This window comes from Lontra canadensis, unplaced genomic scaffold (genome assembly GCF_010015895.1).
Source record: "Lontra canadensis isolate GAN:19392208 unplaced genomic scaffold, GSC_riverotter_1.0 scaffold1, whole genome shotgun sequence".
Taxonomy (NCBI): domain Eukaryota; kingdom Metazoa; phylum Chordata; class Mammalia; order Carnivora; family Mustelidae; genus Lontra; species Lontra canadensis.
Window position 1 is genome coordinate 17,769,262 of NW_022630995.1, and position 19,249 is coordinate 17,788,510.

The window sequence follows — 19,249 nt, forward strand, 5'->3', positions numbered from 1 at the left end:
CTTGGCCATGATCATGTGTGTTCTATCACTAAGTTCTCCAACTGTAAATGAAAAAGAAACATTAAAACCAAGGAGAATAAAATCTCTTAAAGTTAAAAATTATAATAATTACAGTATTTTGTGATGGGATCATTACTTTGCTATTATTATTTGCTGGTTTATTTCTTCTCTGCGTGGTTTCAGGAAGGATTTAAAGTGACATTGGGAAGTTGATGCTGCAAAGTGTAAAAGCAGGTCTGGCTAAAATAAAATAAAATAAAATGTTCCAGAGTGCTTGCTTTCTCTCATTTTCCTCTATTGTAAGAAATGTTGGGCTAGACAAGCTTGGTCAAAAAAGACAGCTAGTCCTTATTTTGGCATATTCTCTAAGGCACTACAAGTTTCATCTGAACATGTACTGATTTTCTTATGTCAGTTCTGAAATTTTCACTCCTTGGGGAAGTGGAGGTCTTTATATTTTATTTAAGAAATCCTAAGGGTGCATGGGTGGAGCAGTCAGTTAGGCCTCTAGCTCTTGGTTTCGGCTCAGGTCGTGGTCTTGGGGGTCATGGGATCAATCTGGTGGGGCTCCACGCTAACCATGGAGTCTACTTGGGATTTTCTTTCCCTCTCCCTCTTCCTCAACCTGCCCCCCTCTTTCTCTTTCTCTCTCTCAAATAAATAAATACATCTTAAGAAAGAAAGAAATCCTAACTAAAATATATATCTCCTACTAGAAAAGGGCAAAAAATTTATAGACATTATCAGATTATAATGGATTCAATGATGAGTATACGATCTTTGAGAAAGAGACAAAGGGCAGGTCAGTTTCATTGAGTCAGAGAGATGACATTGAAGGGAGATGAGGACATCCCATATCAGCAGGCTAGAGAGAAAGCACAACCTAATCACCACCTAAGAGTCAGGAAGAGGACACCTATTCAGGAACAAGAAGACAAACTGAGCTAAGACCCGCTCTACTCCAACTTTTCATATCAATCTTTGCTTTCTATGCTACTTGTCGTAAGTTAGTTCTGTACAGTATACAACATGTGGTGAAGTTTATCATACCATATGTATATCAGGAAACAAAAGAATAAGGTTTCTAAATGAAAAGAAATCACACAACATTTGAATTTCAGGTTAACAAGAGAATGAAATGATTTCTTCTTGGAAAATAACACCGTTTCCATTCCTTGCTTTTTAGAGTTAGAACCTCAACTATTAATTTTTGTTATCAGAAGACTTTACTTTTTTGGGAAAAGAAATGTACTCTTTGATTGCTTATTCATATGTATGCATTTATGGGAAAAGCTGTCACATTTGTACATGATAACCAATTAAAAGTATAATCACCATAATTGTACCCTTTATAGCCATTAATCATGAATGTGTAATCACCAACATGAATCTAACTGCATTTTTATTGTAAAGTACTCCATACTTATGGACACATAACAGAGAACAGCATTAACTGAATGAATTATTTATTATGCCTACACATCTTCTAAAAAACGTAAGTTTTCTTTTCAATTACAGTTTTGATCATGAGACCAAACATGTACTGTGAATCGTAAGTAAATAGAATGGGCCTCACAAAAAGTGTAAGTAGGCATAGTCTGTTGAGTAATTAGATACTGTTATTTGTATTTTCTGTTTGGTTTTACCAAAAGTTGGCTAGTGCTACTCCTTTTCCCCCCTTTCTTTCCCTACTTCCTTCCTTTCCTCCTCTTCCTTATTTTCTCACATGACTAAATATAGTTTGTAATAAATTACAAAGCTGACATTAAAGATGTCAATAGAACTTGTGCAAATACAATGTGTCAAACAAAATTTGGGAAGAGTTCATAAATTCTGAAATGTCTTATAGTCTGAACTATTTTCCAAATATGTCCATTAGAAAAACTCATTTTAGGCATGAAGTTTTAAATATGATATAAACCTTTTTTGTTTTGTTTTGTTTTGTTTTAAAGTATATGATAGGGCTGCCTACCTTGCTAAGTCAGAAAAGCCTGCAACTCTTGATCTTGGGGCCGTGGGTTTGAGCCCCACTTTGGGTATAGAGATTACTAAAAAATATATAAACTTTAAAAAAAGTTTATGATAAAGTTTGAAAAGTAACAATTATATCTATTAGGAAAGATACTCTTCTATTCCCCAAATGATTTTACTGAAATTTCCCCCATATTCTACTCTGATAAGAACAAAGCAAAACATGGGACACCTGGGTGGCTCAGTTGGTTAAGTATCTGCCTTTGGCTCAGTCATGATCACAGGCTTCTGCGATAGAGCCCTGAATTAGGTTCTCAGCTTAGTGGGGAGCCTGCTTCTCCCGTTCCCTATGCCGTGTGCTCTCTCTCTCTCTCTCTCTCAAATAAATAAGTAAAATCTTAAAAAATAAAGAAGCAAAACAAAACAAAAACACACACACACAAGCTAGTGAGGAGACATAATTCTTGAGAAAGGCAAGGTTATAAACAGAATTTCTCAAGATATGTACAGCCATATGTCCTAACATTTGTTGCTTCTTTACAACAATGGAGTAAAAAAAAGCGGGGGGAGGGGGAGTGGGGAACTGAACCAGATCTGAAAATTTATAACTATCGCAGACAACTGGAAGAGAGGTTCCATTCAAACAAGAATATTTTGAGTACTGGAAAGCTGGAAAAATGGAGACATTCTTTCCTAATATCAGTGTAGGTTGCTTACGGGTTGGTCAGTTCGGTTGATCCCGATCAGGAAGAGAAGTTCAGCTACAAAAAGGCTGATGCAGAGGTTCTTGTGGATGGTATTGCGGTCACTCTGGAGCCCGCGGAAAAAGCAAAATGTGAAGATGCAAATCAGGAGACAAACAAGGGACAGCAAAATTCCAACCCACGTGATCACATCCAGAAGAAGGTCATGGACCGCATCACTGTGCTGGAAAGACAACAGAAAAGCCGTAAGTTGCAATTATGCATAAAAGATCATTAAGTCGTACGAGGACCTGGATTCATGATGCACGGTTTCATAATGTACTAGGCACATGCAGTGAATAAGATAACTTCATTATTTGGGTTTTCTAGTCCACAGGTAAAGCATTTAATATTCTCTGTGAGGTGTCAGTCAGTGTGATACTCAGAGATGACAATGGTGTTTGCACTCCTCTTGGTTATATGTATTTTGAGGATACAAATAGTTGAAGCAAGTCAACATAATTCTGGCCTATGATTTCAGGGAAAAGCTGTATTTTTTCAACTCGTATCACTTCTATAGTTTTTGTTTGTTTATTTGTTTGTTTTTAACACCCCCACTACGGAATACTATTTAAAAAACTAAGTTATACACTTAGGGAAGTGGTGTTTCAACTGAAATGCTTTCTAAATCACCAAGGGACTTTTTTAAAAAAAAAAAAAAAAAAAAAAAAAAAAACCCACCAATTCTTCTGTCATTTAAGCTCTTTATCAAGATTTCCAAGTTTGAGTTCATAAAAGTATGCATTTTTGTAAAGATTCTCAGTTAATTCTGGTGAACAGCCACATGCACATATCATTTATTTAGTGGAAGATCTAAAAGAATGAGGATATTCACTGGATTTATATTCATATTGAATGGCTTAAGGAGATCAAGAAGTTTGATCCTTAAAGGGTTTTGCATGAAAAGAGCCTGTTATATATAGATGGAAAATAAGCATTCAGTATTACTATCTCCAGTAGCAGCATAAAACAGGGCTAAGAAAAAGAAGTTCATAAAAAGCTTCTGTACTAAAACTACATTTTTTGGGGGGGGGGGGGCTCTATTAAAATAGTCCTGTGGGATCCATTCCTTTCATTTTCCTTGTTCTGTGTACTATCTCATTTCTGTCCTTCTTCTAAGATTCCAAACTCTATTCCCTCTCCGTGGTAGTTTGCCTCCACCCAAACCCACTTCTGTGAAGCATTAGAATTTAGGGTGGCCCAACATATCAGTATGCCAAGATATTGGAGCAGAGTGGAGAAATTGTCTATGACCATCAGCGCTTCTTTTCTTTGTAGTTGCTTAAAAAGCCCTGAAGACCTAATTTCCATAAGTAGGGGAACAAATAAATAATAGTTGATTTATAGAAATGATATTTTGAAGAGTAATAGAAAATCAGTTTTCTAAATTTATAGTCACAAACATGGATACTTCTCAAAACCTAAGGCCCGCATTGGGCTCTCTGCCTGCCTCTCTGCCTGCCTCTCTGCCTACTTGTGATCTCCCTCTCTCTGTCAAATAAATTAAAAAAATAAAATTTAAAAAAAATAAAAAAATAAAAATAAAATAAAAATTTAAGTGACAAAAGAATCTATACGGTATAATGCCACTTATACAAAATTTTTAAAAAACAAAAAAATGACATTGATATTTATGGATATATACTGAAGTAGTTAAAGTGTGGTATCAGCATGGGGAATTTTTTGTTGAAAACAAAGCAATACATTTCTAATTGACATCTTTTTCAACTGTGTAGATCATACACACCAATTTTTATTTTAAGATGGAAGTCACTACATTTAATTGTCTTCCACACTGCTAGCTCACTTCAAAAATACTAAATAACCAGATTTTCTGGTGTTGTTTGTTTTTATTCAAACTTCATACTTTTCTGTTATTTACAAACCTCATACAAAGATTATTTTGAATATGGAAATTCTCCCAAGCCAGTCACTATGCTATAACCTAAATCACAGCTCTTCTCGGGTCACCAGATAAGACTTCACAGTTATTTGATAAAGAACTCTGCTAGAACACTGTCAGTGAAACAGTTCTGAAATATTCCTGCATAACTCTAGATATATTTCCCGGAAGGAGCTCAAATCATGAAAGAAAACTACATGAAATTTTGCTGTAACTGCTTTGTTCTCCAGGGGACACTACTAAGTAGTGTTGGGTCTCAGATAGCTTAAATTACTTTTACTGTTTGAGAGTGGAGAGTGGTTAGTGCTACCTAGCTCCCTGAACAGAGGGTTATTTGCTCTCTTCTTTGACTCAAAGGAAAGATGCTGTGATTGAGTAACAAGCACCAATGTTCAGCACAGCAGTCTTCCGTAATGGGAAAAATGGCAGGTATAATACATTCTCAAATGTATCCTAAAGACCTAAAACACTAACAAAAAAAAAAAAAAGAGAGAGAGAGAGAGAGAGAATGAGAAAAGAAAAGAAGGAAGAAACCAAAAAACTCCTGCCTTTGTCTGGGTAGTTACATTATTAGGAATGTATTTACTTTTACTCAGTGCCTTCCTAAGTCCTTCAAAAACCCCATGCAGAGTCATTAAGAGAAGAATGCCAGATGTCAAAACATCAATACAAAAAGTACATTACACTCAAAGACAGAATAAAAAAGTCTAGTGATTAATTCACTTTTCAGGTATCATTGTCTAGCTCAGAAAACATCAACACCAACCACCTTGTGTATACTATACTGAGATAGCGGCACCCTTCAAATACAACTCACCACTTGAATTTCAGAAATAAGATGAAAGAAAAAGAACAATGGATATTAAATCTCAATAAGAGCTTTGAGAATAGCCCTCTTTATAACAGTGTGCCATAACAGAACTTCCAGGAGGCCAAGCCATGAAAAAAAACAAACCAAACCAAACCAACAAACAAATGCCTTCAAGAGGATGGTCAGTTGAATCAAACTCTTAGGTACTATTGTAACAATGTGATAAATATTTTTATTTCCAAAGTTCTACATTTCTAAGTACTATATTACTCAATCACCTATAATATGTACTATATACCATTATGTGCCTTATTAATTTGATATATTATTACTGTTATATCCCAGCACCTAGTACTGGGCTTGACACACAAAAATGCTTAAGAAATACTTGCTTTTGAGTGATGGTACTAATCCCCTCTGCCTAGAACTTAGCCTTAGAGCTGAATCCTCTACGTCAATAGAGCTCTGCATCCATTTAATCTCCACTGGATGTTTAAAAAGTTCTCAAATATTACATATCCAAAACTGAGCCCCTTATCATATCCTATTTCTCTCTCCACCATCCAAAAAAAACTTCTCTTCCCTCTGTTTTCCCATTTCGGTAAACAACAACTTCATTCTTTGAAGTGTTCTTGCCCCAAACTTAGGAGTCATATTGATTCTTCTGTCTCACCAAAATCCATCAGGAAATCTTGGAGGCCCTGTCTTCTAAATCTGGCAGTTGCTCATTACCTCAACTACACCAAATTGGTTGGAGCCGGCCCTTTTTAAAATACCCTCCTAACTGATCTTCCCATTTTGATCCTCGTCCCCTGTCCCTCTATATTCAACAAGCTAGAGAAATTCTTTTTAAATATAATTCAGATTATATGACTCATTGATGAAAGACGTCCAATGTTTTCCACTTCAATGAAAGTAAAAAAACACTCTTCCCCTATGATCCTCTGCCTTGTTTTTTAAATTCTACACATCAGTGAGATAATATGGTAATTGTCTTTCTCTGATTGACTTAGGATCATAGGGGAAGAGAGGAAAAAAGAAACAAGAGGAAACCGAAGAGGGAGACAAACCCTAAGAGACTGTTAATATTGGGAAACAAACTGAGGGTTGATTGAGGTTGATTGAGGATGGGGGAGGGTGGATAGGGTTGCTGGATGATGGACATTGAGGAGGGTATGTGTTTTAACTAGCACTGGGTATTACATAAGACTGATGAATCACAGATCTGTATCCCTGAAACAAATAATACATTATATGTTAATAAAAAAAGAAAAAGAAAGTAAAAACCAAAATCTTTCAAGGGTCTACAAGGCATTATAGCTTCTGCATATCTGTGACAACATTTCCTATTCTCCCCTTCATTCAGTTCTTCCCACCTAGTTGGCCTGCTCCATTCTTTGAATATGCCAAAGATGTTCCAGTCTCAAAGGATTTGTCTTTGATGTTCCTTTGGCCTAGAATACTCTTCCAAAAGATAGCTGCATGGCTTACCTGCTACCTTCCTTCAGTCCCTCAATCAAATGTCACCTTTTCACAGAGGGTCCTTCTGAGTCACCAGATTTAAAATTTCATACACCTTTTCCCTATTCTTTTTTTTTTTCCCTATTATTTTCCCTGCATTATTTTTCTCATCAGTACTTGTCTACTCTATATATTTTGTTAATATTGCTTTTTGATTGTCTGTATCCCCAACTAGAAAATACATTCCAAGAGAATGAGTTGTTTTATCTCTTCTGATCACCAATGTATCTGCAGGTCCTACAAAACTGTCTACCACAGACTGGATGCACAATCAATGTGTTGACTAAATAAAGGAATCTCTCTTAAATTATCTCTACATTCTCGAATGGATTTAAATTATAAGCTAAAAGTTACAGCATGCTGTCCATTACACAATTTTGGGGACTCTTGGGTTCTTAAACTACCTGCTCTAAAATCTTATGTAAAAGATAAAATTAGAGTTGGAGAATAAGAAGGTTGTAACACCATAATATCTTAAGATATGTTGAAATGTCAAGGTATTAAGCAACTATGACAATGGAGACCAAACTGTGCATGGAAGAAGACTGTAGGAGTCAATTACAGAGTCTGAAGGTAAGGATTTAACCTTATCAGACCAACTTCACAATTGTTATCTTGCATAAACTACTTAACCTTTTGAATATCAAAAGCATCATACACATAGAGATAAAATAAGGCTTCAGATCTTGTGATAATTAAAATAATATATATGAAAGCAAAAAAAAAAGATAACATATATGAAAGTGAGAAAGTTTATGTTCTTTTTTGTTTGTTTGTTTTGAGAAATGTGGGATCTTTTACATAATTCTTACACAAGGTCAACATTTCTTATTTCTGTTTGTAATCTGAAAACAGGGGTGCCTGGATGGCTCAGTTGGTTAAACGTCTGCCTTTGGTCAGGTCATGATCTCAGGGTCCTGGGATGGAGCCCCATGTTAGATTCCTTGCTCAGCAGGGAGTCTGTTTCTACCTCTCCTTCCGCCCCTCCCCATTGTGCTCTCTCTCTCTCTCTCTCTCTCTGTGTCAAATAAATAAAATCTTAAGGAAAAATCTGAAAACAGTCTTGATTATTTTCTTGTTTGGCAGCAACTTTCATATAAATAATCAAAAGTCTGTATGAATGATATAGATCAGAAAAATAAGAACTGTAACAAAAATAAATGTTAATGTTATGTTAACTAAAGACACAAAACATTATTCCAACCAACTAATGAATTACCTAAATTCACTTTGTAACATTGCCAATTTAGTTTATGTTATTAATAAGATGTGTGTTACTGATGAATTAAGGTCACAAAATTCCTACATCATTCAAAGGGAGAAGATTTTTAACTTTAGAATTTGAATTCTACATTCATTACTGTACAAATATGTTTATGACTTCTGAATAATAAAAGACAAAGGGGATCAATTTCACCTTTATATTCTTCTTCAAGTTATAATGAAAAGATAACGTAGCAACATAAGATACATACCTAATATTTTCCCCCATAGTCTGTACCAGTCATAGACTAGTATAATTTGTTGGAAAGAATGTTTACAAACTCATAATTTTTTTTTTAATACAAAAAATCAAAACCTTCAAGGAGATTAACTTCTAAAGAAAAGATGGTGAGGCAGGAGAGAAAATTTTCAGGCAGAAAGACAGAGTGATTCCCAGAATGATATTCCAGAAATGAGACATTTTTGGGAAATGGAATGATTCTATCCTCTCTACAAAGACATTTTTATTAAAACAATACTTGTTTTTCAGGCTTTCTATGAGGTTTCTATTCATACTGGAAATGCCATATATTTTGTAAAACCTGTGGAAAATTTCTGATTTTCCCTTTTACATTTGTCTTTGTGAATTTGCTTTGTCCTACTACTATGGAGAGCTTGCTAAGTAACTCAAATACCACAACAGGGTGCGTGTCACATTTGGGAAAGAAAAATGCCTTAGACAATGATGTTTTGTGAAAGCTACTCTGTCAATGTAAAATAACCAAATATACAAGTAGGTACATTTAATACCCAAATTTACAGAAAAGGGAAATGTGATTTTTGTCTTATGATTTTAAAATAATTCAATCTGAATACACTAAGACCTTCTGTGGAAATCCTGATGTTTCTAACATTATTGTCCAAAAGATATGTCAACAAACAAGATGGAGAAGTAGATTTTGAAATGGTTTTCACTTTAACTGCTAAGTGTTTCCAGATAGGATGCAAACTATATGAATTAATTTTGAAACTTTCTGGATGATTTATCTTTTTTCAGAATTTTAGAAAGTTGCGTTTTCCAAACATTATTTGAAAATCACCCTACAGTACTTATTAACTGAGGGCTAGTAATTATCAATAACCTGTTTTACTTTCTGCATAATAATGTGTACATTTAAATGTTCAGATTTGTTAAAGCATAATAACATGATTTTTAAATTGCCTCTTAAACAGATCTCGTTCCAAAATATTTGTAACATAGCTAAAATAAGTTTTCTTTCTTTCTTTTTTTGCAAACATATGAGCACTTGTCTTCCTACTTATGTATCACATAATTCGGTAGGATTACAAAAGACTATTTTCTGATAAAAGTTGTATAAACTCTGTAAATCAGTTCCTAGCACAGCTCTAACTCTTGGACACAAAGTTCACTCTGCAAATGCTTGAGAAAATAAATGGCTCAATGGATTCAGGAAATCAGGATTTTCTTTATAGAACAGGATGAAGGTCAAAGTTGAGTAACCCAGTGAGAAGAGCAATATAACTGCGTTTCATAGAATTTTTACAGTAAATTAACCAAAAAACTCAACAACAATTTTCAAGTTTGTATTACATTGAACAAAATCAATCTAAACATTCTCAGGCTCTTAATCGCTAAGAGAGAAGCACTAGCAAGTAGGAGGACACAAAAATCCATAACGAACTGTCCTTTGGATTTAATAGAACTTATTCAGCACATCTTGGTTTCAAAAACATAGTATAGCACACTCTAAGTTATTTGAAAGTTTCTTGCTTTGAGTTAAAAAAACAAAATATGGGGTGCCTGAGTGGCTCAGTCAGTTAAGTGCCTGACTCTTTTTTTTTTTTTTAAGATTTTATTTATTTATTTGACAGAGAGAGATCACAAGTAGGCAGAGAGGCAAGCAGAGAGAGAGGAGGAAGCAGGCTCCCTGCTGAGCACAGAGCCGGATGCGGGGCTCCATCCCAGGACTCTGGGATCATGACCTGAGCTGAAGGCAGAGGCCTAACCCACTGAGCACCCAGGAGCCCCAAGTGCCTGACTCTTGATTTTGGCTCAGGTCATAATCTCAGGACTATGGGATCAAGCCCCCCAACCCCTTCCCTGTAGGACTGTGTGCTGGGCATGGAGCCTGATTAAGATTCTCTCTCCCACTGTCCCTCTCCCTTTCTCTCTCCCTTTTATAAAAATAAAAATTAATAATGATAATAAATAAAATCTCACCATATTTAGTGAGCCAAACTTACAGCTATCATAAAGAAGGAAACAGAAGAGTAAATAGTAGAGAATGTAGGAACTCAGTAACTTACTGGAGCTGAGTGTTAAGCAGAGAAACAGGTTAAAAAGGGTAGATTAAAGCTGATAAACCAAAAATTGATTAGTGGTCAGTTAGAACGTTTTAAAGGGAATTAAATGATTGAGCAGTAAATAAGAAGATTTTAGAAGCATCTGGGGTGAGGGTACAGAACAAGGCCAAGCAGAGAGAAAATTCCATCCTTAGTGTTTCTGTGTTAAGTAAGGTGATGATGATGATAATAGCTAAAATATCACTTAAAGGTTTCGTATTCTGTTGGAAGTGCTTATTTACTTTATTAGGACACCTCATCATACAAAACATTATGATGTGACGCTATTATTATCTCTAGTTTATAGACGAAGAAACTGAAACACAGAAAGTAAGTAATCGACCCCCACATGATTCAACTAGTATGCAGTATGGATAAGCTTGGTGGGAGGGTGACTGTCTAGGTTTGCTCAGGACGACCCTAATTTTAGTACTACATTTTTGAATCCTTGGAAAGCCCTCCCCAAGACATAAAAGGGTCCCAGCCATCAGACACGTTTCAGAAGTTTGGAAGAAAAGCACAAATCTGTATGACAGCCTAAAAATCAGAGGTCAGAAGCTGTACTATCTGCAGTGTTGACTGGACGCAGTACTGATCACCTACTTTCTTTAGTGACTCTTGCTGTTTTCACCCTGACTCTTGACGTTGGCATCCATGATTTGCACTTCCCACTGTTGGGTCATCCATTGCTGCGTCCCCCGGAGTGATACAGTGTTAGTGCTTGTGATTGTGTCTTCCTCTATGACTTTAGGTTAACTTTTTGCTTTGTATCAAGATAGCACTACTTCAATTTTGAACATTGTAAATATTGTGACCATGTTTCTAACAATTCATTGGTGAAACTGAGAACGACCGTAATATAATAGTATGACAATACCAAAAAAGATAGCATAATAAAGACACATGGAAGAATACATAAACCCAGATTAGAGAGGTAACCAAGGCAAGGCATATGCAGCAATGGATTTGGGACCACACAGACACAGGAAAGAGAACGTTTATGAATGTGCATAAGGAGTTTGAATCTCACAAATTCAGGAAGAGACAGGCAAGTTTTTATAAAATCCAAAGGTTTTTTAAAAATCTCCCCCTCCCATTACACCTGCCTCAGAAAAGACACCATTACTCAGTTGAAATTAACAGTCATTGAAGGCTCTGGCATATACCATAAGAATAAGCATTCATTGTTGTTTTGTTCCCTTAATAACTTTATGTACCTAAGGAAAGTTACTCTCCTATACGCATATTCAACAAACGGTGCAAATGTAAATTTTGGGAAATTCCATTCAGCCTATAAACTTTTTAGAAAAGAAAATAAACAATTTTTACGTACTAAATGTCCTGTATACCTTGTACACAAGGCAGCTAAAAGGAGACATAGTTTGCTCGCCTGTGATAATGAAGTTTTATAATGAAACTTTTTGGTCACTTTTCAGTTTCCACAAAATGGGCATTTTTAAAATAAGTTTCTAAAGGTAAGGAGACAGTCTCCTGAGACATATCTTACAAGATAGATAGCACTGCTCCTGGTCATAGAGATGTTAGAATACTGGTCTTATATGAAATTCTATTTTCAAAGTGTGGGATAAAAAGAATGTCTTTCCCTAATTTTGAAATATGTGACAGGTGAGAATGAAGAAAAAATTTATAGCAAAACAAATTTTTATGATGTTTCTCCAAAACTGATGAACTCTGAAAAACTATAAGGAACCTAGAAAAGGTAAACTGATTTCATCTGAGTTGCATGAAGTTCTGTGTGGATTAGGACAAAATCTCATACAGAAAAAAACCATGACTTATTCTGGGGGGGATTTAAGACTATTTTCAGAGAAAATGTCACCACTGAAGGGCAATCAAGTTAAATAGGACTTTCTCACTCCTTGATTAAAAAGGTAACTTATTTGGAATCCAATCTCGAAATCATAAAGTGAAATTACCTCAGTGCTTTAAAACCATTATCTTTGATAGTGTTTTACCTTATGTTAACAACCAGTGTGCTTGGAAATGTTTAAAAATGATGAATATCTTGGACACGGACAGCCTGTATGATGAATTCACAGAGCGAAGGAGCTGACTAATGAACAGTTAGTCCACCAGTGAAGCTTCTAGATACCAAGTGGAGGGAAATAGCTGGAGAAATGGAAACTAATTCCTACAAGTCTAAGAACCTAGTAGGTGATGCCATTAAGTAAAATCCTTTGTATTCTATGCTCAACATTATTTTAAGGTTTTATTTTTATGTAATCTCCACACCCAGTGTGGGGCTTGAACTCACAACCATGAGATCACAAGAGTTTCATGCTCTACTGATTCAGCCAGCGAGGCAGCCCTCTGCTCAACATTTTTGTTGAGAAGATATTTCTTTTGAGTTGGATTGACGCTAGAAATCTATGTAATGTAGGCTTTGTAAGAGCGGAACGATAGGGCAAAGAGAATTTTACTTTTGACTACTTTTAATTCTCTATAAAAGATTAGAAAAAGACAGAAAGAAACATGTCATAGCTATTTCTATTAAATATGAATCATATGTTTAATTATTGTACTTTTTGAAGTCTCACATTTATATATCTTAAAACTATGCAATGATATAGCTCCTAAATTAAATATCTAGTAAAAAATTTGTGGTATCAGAGGACAGAAAGACACATTTAGAAAATATTTTTATAGTTTTTCACACTATAGCCCTACTACTAATTAGTACTAAACACTACTAATTGTCACAGTTAAGTAGTAATATACATATGCATATAATTAATTATTAAACATTAAGTATATTTTTGATCTGGTAGTGCTGTATCTCAGTAAGCTCTCTAAAAAGTTGATCACTTTAACTTGTGGCCAAATATTCTGTGTTCTTCACAACCTCACCAACAGTAGAGAGAACCACAGATTCTTTCCTGTGTCTCCTTTTATGAACCAATTACACTAAGCTCTTTAGAAATGGACAGAACCAGGCTTGCCTGGGTAAAAATTTCTTAAAAATATCCTTTGACTCTAATGATTAAATCCAGCAGTTTTGTTAAAAGAAAGTTTGCTGGCAATTATTCAGAAAACTTCCTAAATCTCATACAAAAGGGGTAACTTCTCCTAAGATTATTTCCGTTAAAACACACACACATACACACACACACATATACGCATATGCACACACTTTTTGAAAGTACTTCTTAAAGGGGTTAGGTGATTTGGAAAGGCGTAGCAAAGCTGAAGTTTAGTGAAATGAAATATTGGAATTGCCAGGCTTGAATCACCCAGATATGTTTATATCTATCGATATATATATATATCGATAGATATCATAAATCATATACATATATATATATACACACACAGACACACATAAGGAAATTACTTTATGAGAATAATATATATATTATTCTCTCCCTATGTATATATCTATATATCATATAGAGATATATGCCCAAATATTTAATATGTATAATATATTATATATATACACACACATATATATAATGAAAATTACTCTATGAGAATAATATATATATTATATAATTATTATATTACATATGTATTATTCTCATAGAGTAATTTCCTTTGTCATGTAAGCAAAGATAAATTCTCCACAATAAGGAAAGTTTTAAAATAGAAACAAATGAAGATTTAAAAGAGAAAATAATTTTGTATAGCTAGGTCATCAAAACCATAAAACTAGCAATTGCATCTAGCCCAAAGTATTTAGCAAATGTCTGGTAGATTCATTCTAAGAATTTTCACTTGATGTCTATTCTGCTTCAGGTACTAAATAAAACAATGTAAATATAAACAGACACACACACACACACACACACACATATCTCATTTTTATTTCATTATTCCATTTCCTTTGATTTTCTTAACTAAAGCAATTTCAAGAAAAAGAAAAAGGGGATGGTTAGTGGGCTCTCTTTTTTCCATTTTCATGAATAAATTTATTGCATTTTAAACAGAATAGGGGTCTTCCAGATAATAACCGTGGGGACAATTACCTCACATGTCTAGAGAAAATAACTTGAGCTAACATTAAATTTTATAAAATTAACATCATATAAGTTCTATGAATTGGTTATTTAAATCAGCAAACAACCAACCAGAGAAAACCTTTAAATAGTGATGCTGACACCGTAAGGATACACACAGTAAATTGGCAATCCTTTGAATTGCAGAGACAGGAAGATGGTTTAGTTCAGCCATATTTTTGTTCAAATGCTTTTAAAATCTTATTTATACAAGTAGGCTTTGCGGGCTACCTTAGAAAGTTATATAAATAACTATTCTGAAAATCTAGCCTAATTCCTCAAGAGTGCAGTAGCTCTTCAGGCGTATCAATTTACTAGACACCATGGAATGAAACAGTCTAGGAAAAAAAGAATCACTAAATAGCCTTGTTGTTAAAACAAAAACAAAAACAAAAAACCCAAAACACCACACACACAAATTTTGTGATCTGGAGCAAGTAGAGTACACTTAGTAAACGTATCAACTAGTTCTTACTAAGAACAGTATGAGCAATTAAGGATATTTTTTGAACATTAAAATGGAAAATGCCTGTTTTCTTTTGTTTGGTTGGTTGATAACACTTTCTGAAGCATGGGTAAATTGGGTAAGTAGAGCTATTATACTTAAATTAATGGAAAAAAATCATTCCTTCAGTTAGTCAAGGCTAAAAATTACTCTCACTAATGAAGAAGAAATGCAGTCAATAAAAAAGTTATGTATTGATTGTATTTGTGTTGATATATGATTGTACTTAAAATTGAATTGGGTAGTGCTGATACTGTAGGAATTTAATGTCCTTATAACCAACATTTTGAAGGGCTGGAAAATTACATGTAGGTATGATAATATCTTGCAGCAAAACTATTACTTTGGCAATTTCATTGTGGGAAAAATCTCTGTCACTTCAAAAAGTAAGACAAAGCTCTAACCTAAACTCTCCTCCTTTTTAGGGAAAACTTAGCTGCATAGAAGTAGATAAAAATCATTACAATTTATTAGAAACAAAATTAAATATTTGGGTCTTAATAGTTAACTACCTCCAGAACTAAGAGCTCGAGGGCTTTAAGGACAGGTAAGCATATTCTGAATTTAAAGAATATATTTTCAGAAAACTTTATAATTCTCAAAATGATTTTAATACATTTTGTTATTCAATCCCAGAAGTGAGTCTGCGATGATGTTAGAAAAAAATTATTAGTCTTATTTTACTGATGTAATAATAAGAACTGGGAAATCTGATGATTTGCCTGAGAACAAGAAGTAATTTTCCCAAGAATTGGAATCAGGACCCTAAGTGTCCTGATTTTTAGTTCTTATTGCAACCTCTCTTCAGATTAGCAATGGGCAAATAAATTATGATAATAATATGTATTGTGGTGTTGTGGATTAAATGAGATACTGTATGTACACATTAAAGACATGACATTCATTCTTACTATTATGGGACAAGCCAGGCCCTTCTGGGAGGTGAAGTTCTCACTTAATCTCCACTCCTTGGAATCTCCATATAAACTTGATTACTTATTCCTTACAAAATATTTCAAACTAGAATTGTAGATGAAACTCTAGCTGCTATTTTTAGCCAAGCTTATTTACTGAAGATGATAATGAACCTAAAAATTCTAAGTGTAAGGATCCAAGCTGTGTATGAGAAGATCGCAGGTTTCTTTTTGCTTGAAAATTTCACTACAACCCAGAAATAAAAACAATCAGAGGGTATTATTAATACTCTTCAAAACATAAAATTTACTGAAAAAGTGTATTGTAAAACCATAAAAACCCAGCCTTATTTCATGCTACTTTAACCCTGTCACTCTCATTTTGCTTAAACTGTTATGTGCCTTCATCTAGAGCATATTCCTTGACCCTGCAAGGTTAAGACTCGTTCCTGTGTGTTTCCACAGCATCCCCTACCACAATGGTAAGACATTTCTCACAAAGTACTGGTTTTGCTGACTACCTATCTGTGCTATTAATTAAACCATGAGCTTTACTTATTACAAAGACAACAGTCAACTATTTGAGAAACAAAGGGTAGACTAATAAATTTCAATTTTTAAAATGAGATGAATAAAACTAAGTTTCCAGATATGTTTCCACAGATTCCTTTTAATTACAAAAAGTTCAATGTCCTGTCCAATATTCCAATAAGGGGCCTCTTGATCCAATGGGAAGGATACAGTATCTCCTACATAGATTTCTTGCCAAAAGTGTTTAATTTGAATCTAAATATGAGAAAACAATCAGAAAGGTTGAAATTGTGGAATATTCTAACAAGACAAATGGCCTGGACTATAACAAATGTCATTTTCATGAAAGACAGAAATGAGTAAGAAAACTTCCACATTAAAGAAGGCTAAAGAGATGCAGCAACTAAAGGCAATGTGTGGTTCTTGACTGGGTACTGCATGGAAAATCAAAGACTATAAAGGACATTATTTGAATTATTGGAAAAATTTGTGTATGGATTCTGTACTAGAGGATAGTACTTAATCAATGTTAAATTTCCTGTGTGTGCTAATAGTAGGGAGAGAATGTCTGTGTTCTTAAAACATGTTTGCTGAAAGATTTAGGAATTAAATATTATAAAGTTAGCAAGTTATTTTTGGAAAATCAAACAATACAGCTAAATATATATGCACATACACAGAAAAGTGACAGTCAAATGTGTCAAAAATTCAAATGTAAATTCAGAAAAATGGACATATGAGTGTTTACTGTACTGTTCTTTCAATTTTTTAATAAAAGTTCTGTAAAAAGAGTAGAGGAAATAAGTGCTAAAAGAATTTTTAATGGCTTATTTTTTTCTTCAGATCCCTAATTTCAGCTGTTCTCTCTCTATAAATAGCTAATTTTGGATATATCTTCCCCTTTCACAAACTTAAGAGTTCTGACCAGAACTAGCTGCCAATTCCTCTCAAATGCATATGCAAAAAGTATCCTCTTTGCTATCCCTAGGTAAGCTACCTTTCCCCTCTTCCTCCCTGTCCTGTACAGAGATAGAGGGAAGATAGATAGAACTTTCTCTTTCTTCTTCTATAATAATTTCCCCATATTACAGCAACTTGATCAGAAGTCAAACAAAAAACACTGTAGGTAATTGGTGATTCAGTATAGTTTAGGAGGAAGTGATATGGAGTCAGCATTCTTCATTTCTTGTTATTTATTCAAAAGAGCATTAGAGTTGAGGTCATGTGCTGTTCCAAGAACCATGGTGTTGGGAAGAAAATTCTCCTTTCACACTCACTCATATTTTCAAATATCTCCTCAGCTTACTTCTCACAAGCAACATGAAATAGGAAATATTCTCCCTGACTTAGGAAATTAAAAGTTGTGTGTTTGCAACCTTTTAATACAGGGGGAGGGGTGTGGATCAGTGAGGAAGGTAGTGTTATCATTCTTTTATTAACCAAAAGAGTTATGTTGCTTCTTGGTAGCCTGGACAAAAATGTAACCAACTCTAGAAAATCACAACATGTTATAGGCTTAGATCTAGGTATGCTGGACTCCAGAATAAATACAGTAACTGATTTCAAAGAATTTAAAATTCAAAGGAACTAAAAGAGACATAGAGATAAGCTATCTTGAAAAATATATATTTCTCAGTATAAAAACGAATCCACACTTAAAGACATATACATATCATTTAGGGTCTAGGCATGGCTGAAATTTCCCTCTTAATAAATATATTTCGAACTGGTAGATGTAAAACACTTAATATAGTACATATGTAACACATGCTCAAAGCTCTGCTGTGGTTTTCCACTGTACTTTGAGTAAAACCCACACCCAAAGTCATTCTGATGGCCTACAGTCCCTCTACTCTAGACCCTTCGACTTTTTCCACTAATGCACTTTCTCTCTAATGCTTTCCACTCCAACTATACTGTCCTTGAAGTTCCTCAGACACATCAGAATCTCCCTGGTTTTAACAAAATCTGACATGTTTGACCATTTTTGGAACCATTTTCTTTTTGTGGAATATTCCATATTTGGAGGGTATTCAATTTGCCAGTTTCTATTATCTTTCCCTAAATAAGTACTTAAAGTACTATACACTAGTTACAGTTTTTAATCTCTAGCTCTCCCTCAATCCCAACACGCTATATATGGTAAAATTAAAAAAAATAATAAGCATAAAAATTTGACAATGGAAGTGTATAACCTTAAGCATCATACACTAAACATATTATTTTTTACTAATAAAATCACTGCTTAAACTCAAAATGACTTTTTGGAATTTAAAGAATAAAAATATTATTTTTTTAAAAATAAGTACTTTCCTTCACGAGCAACTACAGAATCTTGCAACATGAAACTACTTATTTTCGTCCAGCCTAGAAAAAGTTTAGCTATAAAATATTTGACACACAGAATCTATGGTATGACATTAAAATTTTCTAAATTGTCACTGTCTGGAATCAATACTAAATAAAGAAATAAACACAATGATTTCAAACAGCAAAATCAATGTTTATACCTGGACTGGAGTGAATTTGGGGTGGGGACAATAAGATAAATTAAATTAAAAAAAAAAAACTCAGAAAGAGAGAGATGCAAGCATCAAACTAAGGAAGTGAAGCCTTTTAAATATAATAAAGGGGCACCTGGGTGAGTCAGTCAGAAAGGATAAGCCCTCAGCCTTCCCCAGCTCGTGGTGCTCTCTCAAATAAACAAATAAATCTTAAAAAAAAAAAAAAAAAAGGCACCTGGGTGGCTCAGTGGGCTAAAGCCTCT

General features: G+C 34.2%; 1 protein-coding gene across 1 annotated transcript in view; it reads right to left on the reverse strand.

The window, feature by feature from the left end:
* ADGRL3 (adhesion G protein-coupled receptor L3) overlaps positions 1–19,249 on the reverse strand; it is a 792,227-nt gene that overhangs the window by 84,037 nt on the left and 688,941 nt on the right. The window contains exon 18 of the mRNA XM_032849431.1: positions 2,689–2,898. Within this exon, the coding sequence (XP_032705322.1) occupies positions 2,689–2,898 (210 nt within the window). The remainder of the gene's footprint in view (positions 1–2,688; positions 2,899–19,249) is intronic.